At 39.1% G+C, this 3,002-nt stretch overlaps 1 protein-coding gene across 4 annotated transcripts in view; it reads left to right on the plus strand.

Annotated features, from left to right (window-relative positions):
• LOC112162889 (rab GTPase-activating protein 1) overlaps nucleotides 1–3,002 on the plus strand; it is a 54,658-nt gene that overhangs the window by 18,076 nt on the left and 33,580 nt on the right. For all 4 annotated transcript variants that reach the window (XR_002922179.2, XM_024298852.2, XM_024298853.2 and 1 more), the window contains 5 exons: nucleotides 489–555; nucleotides 643–745; nucleotides 993–1,162; nucleotides 1,766–1,934; nucleotides 2,653–2,746. Coding sequence is in view for 3 of the 4 variants with exons in the window: in XM_024298852.2 (XP_024154620.1) it covers nucleotides 489–555; nucleotides 643–745; nucleotides 993–1,162; nucleotides 1,766–1,934; nucleotides 2,653–2,746 (603 nt within the window). In the remaining variant the exon portion in view is untranslated. The remainder of the gene's footprint in view (nucleotides 1–488; nucleotides 556–642; nucleotides 746–992; nucleotides 1,163–1,765; nucleotides 1,935–2,652; nucleotides 2,747–3,002) is intronic.

A 3,002-nucleotide genomic window follows, 5' to 3' on the forward strand; every position in this document is an offset into this window, starting at 1 on the left:
CCTCGATCTCTATAGTGACGCCTTTCACTCTTTGTGGGTGCCGCCCACTTCATGGCGTCAACCTAGAGCCAGCCTCGGCAACATCCAAGCTTTTACAAAGATTGTGCATATAAAATTATCGGAGAAAGTGTGTATGTTTGTAAAAAAATTGTAATAAAAAAATTAAAACTTATTATAAGCTAATGGTGTTGCACATTTGTGTCTGTTAATGCAATGTTTTATGGGTAAATTGTAAAGGGATTGAAGACTTATTTTCTACATTTCATAAAGTATTAAGTTTAGTAAACTATTCAAGTATTAAAATATTTATTAAATGAAATGTTTAAAATAAAGTTTAAATAGTCTACAAAAAAATTGGTTTCAACTTTGTGTTAATAATGATTTATAAACTAAAAAATGTGGCGTGTTTAATCCAGATGATGAGTATAATGCTTTATTCCCAGAAGTTTATCATGTTTATGTCTTGCATCTCCCTGTGTGTTCTCCAGGTGTTTCGGACTGCTGCTCAGCCCAGGGAAAAATGTGAAAAACAGCGACATGCACCTGCTGGATCTGGTGGGTGGCTGTTTTTAATGTGTCTGTGAGCCCTTCTGTTGTGAATCGTGTGGATTTTCTGATTTCCTCTGCCGTGTGCTGCGACAGGAGTCAATGGGAAAAAGCTCAGACGGAAAGTCTTACATCATCACAGGAAGTTGGAACCCCAACACGCCTCAGTTCCAGGCGGTAAACGAGGAAACACCCAAAGGTAAGAGCCAGAATGGTTCCCAGGATGCAGATAAGACTGAATTGTTTTCAGTAGTTAGAACAGCAACAGAAGCTGTTTCCCTCGTGCTTTTACACCACTGGTTGAAGAAATCGGTTGAATTATTCCTTAAAGCTCTGGAGAAGCAAAAAAGTCATTCTTAAATGTTGGATATTCATTTTTTTTAACATAAATATGCCTCAAAGATGGAAATAAATCTCCCTCATTCCTGTTTGTCTTGCTTTCATAGATAAATTCATGTATATGACGACAGCAGTGGACCTGGTGATCACAGAGGTCGAGGAGCCGGTCCGTTTTCTGCTGGAGACGAGGGTCAGAGTGTGCTCTCCCAATGACCGGCTGTTCTGGCCCTTCAGCAAGCGCAGCTTCACAGAGACCTTCTACCTTAAACTGCGACAGGTTGGTCTATCTGCCAGGACAACGGCTGCCACATGCCACTGTTATTGTTGGATTTCATCAGTAATAAATCACATGGGATAGTTATTTTCCTGCATTCAAAGTGCCTGTTTTTTTTTTTTTTCTTACAAACACCAAAAAAATTAAAATTAATTTGTGTTTCATTTATAGATTTTGTGTAGAAAAAAGAAGAACTTTTTTTCTAGACTAATATTATCATTGCAAAATCATTCCCTCACACTTTCTGCAATTAGCTAAACAACATTTTGACTTTCTATTCTTACAGTATTTCTTTTTATGCTTTGAAATCCTTACATTTGCTGTTTTTGGATGATGAATCTCAAGGCTGCAGTTGCGTAACGACACAAAAGTCACGCTGGCATGAGAGAGTTCAGGTTTTATGCAAGATCTGAAATGCCAAAAAAGACTCGACTGAATCTGTATTTTCTTAAGCTGCTCGCTTTAACCCTGCAGCAAAAGAAAAAGGATTAAACCGTCAGTGTGATGGCCTAAAAGAATACCTTCAGTCTGCTAGTAATGTAAGCCCGCCTGTCTATCTCATGACTTTTCATATCACGACGTTGATCAGATTTCTTCTGTTTTTAGATGGAGCGGAAAGAGCGAAAGAGTCCTGCCTCTGACACACTTTACGAGGTGGTGAGTTTGGAAAGTGAGTCCGAAAGAGAAAAAAGGAAAACCACAGCGAGCCCCAGCATCGTCCTGGGTGGAGCTGGCACCGGGGCTCCTTCGCCGCCGGAAGATGATGAGGAGGAAGGTAAACGAGGGTTGACTCACTTCACTGCTGACTCTCTGGGAAGGCAATCTTGGAATTTCAAATATGTGAATAAAGCTTCTGAATAATGATGAATGTTAGCCCACAGAGTAAACCTGAACACAACTTTTAAATCCCTCTTTGATTGTCACATTTTAAAACCCTTTTAACAAGTGTTCTGAAATGAACCCATGTCAGACCATCGGTATCTTAAAATGAGAAATCTGTCACCACCATGAAATAAATCAACAGACAACCCAGAGTGAATGCTACAAAAGAGCCTCTTGGAAAAGACAAAAACGAGTAAATCCCAGCAGTCGAAGTGGAGACGGATCGCTCCGTTACTGAACTGTTTGTGCTTCATTGTCTTTTGTAATTTAGTGTGGAAGGTTAGAAAGAAGAGCAAAGAGAAGACATTTTGATACTGCTTAAATCACTCCATGTGTTCATTTGTTTCAATATTTGGACTCTGTGCTCGGATTGCTTTGTGATTTTTGCAAATAATATGTAGTTACATTTTCTTTACTAAAGTTGTTGATAAAATTATTTAGGATAATTTTTTCATCTTAGCACTTAAGAAACAGTATTTTTGGATTGAAGAGATGCAATCCGTTTAAGATAAAATCTTTGAAATATAAATAAAAAAGGAAATAGTTTTATTAACTCTGTTTATCTTGGATATGCTTTCATTTCGCTCCTGTTTGCTCGTCTTTTTGCTCAGATAACGACGAGCCCCTGCTGAGCGGGTCAGGAGACGTCTCAAAGGAATGTGCTGAGAAGATTCTGGAGACCTGGGGAGACTTGCTGTCCAAGTGGTATGAAGATTTTTCATTCTTTGTTTTCCGTCCTCTTTTTTTCTGTGTCTAATTTCAATCAACGCTCTGTGTTTGACATTAGATTTAGGCGTTTTATGATGTCCTTCAGGGTGGAACATTTCAATGTTTTTTAGGTGTTTCTCCAAATAAGAGTCATAAGACTGAAGTACCGTACCACAAGGCTATTATGCGTGATTCATGAGTTGGTGTGTGAGCGCGCGAGCGACTGTGTGTTGCAGCATGTGGCGCTGGAGGG

The sequence above is a fragment of the Oryzias melastigma genome, linkage group LG12, assembly GCF_002922805.2.
Source record: "Oryzias melastigma strain HK-1 linkage group LG12, ASM292280v2, whole genome shotgun sequence".
NCBI lineage: Eukaryota > Metazoa > Chordata > Actinopteri > Beloniformes > Adrianichthyidae > Oryzias > Oryzias melastigma.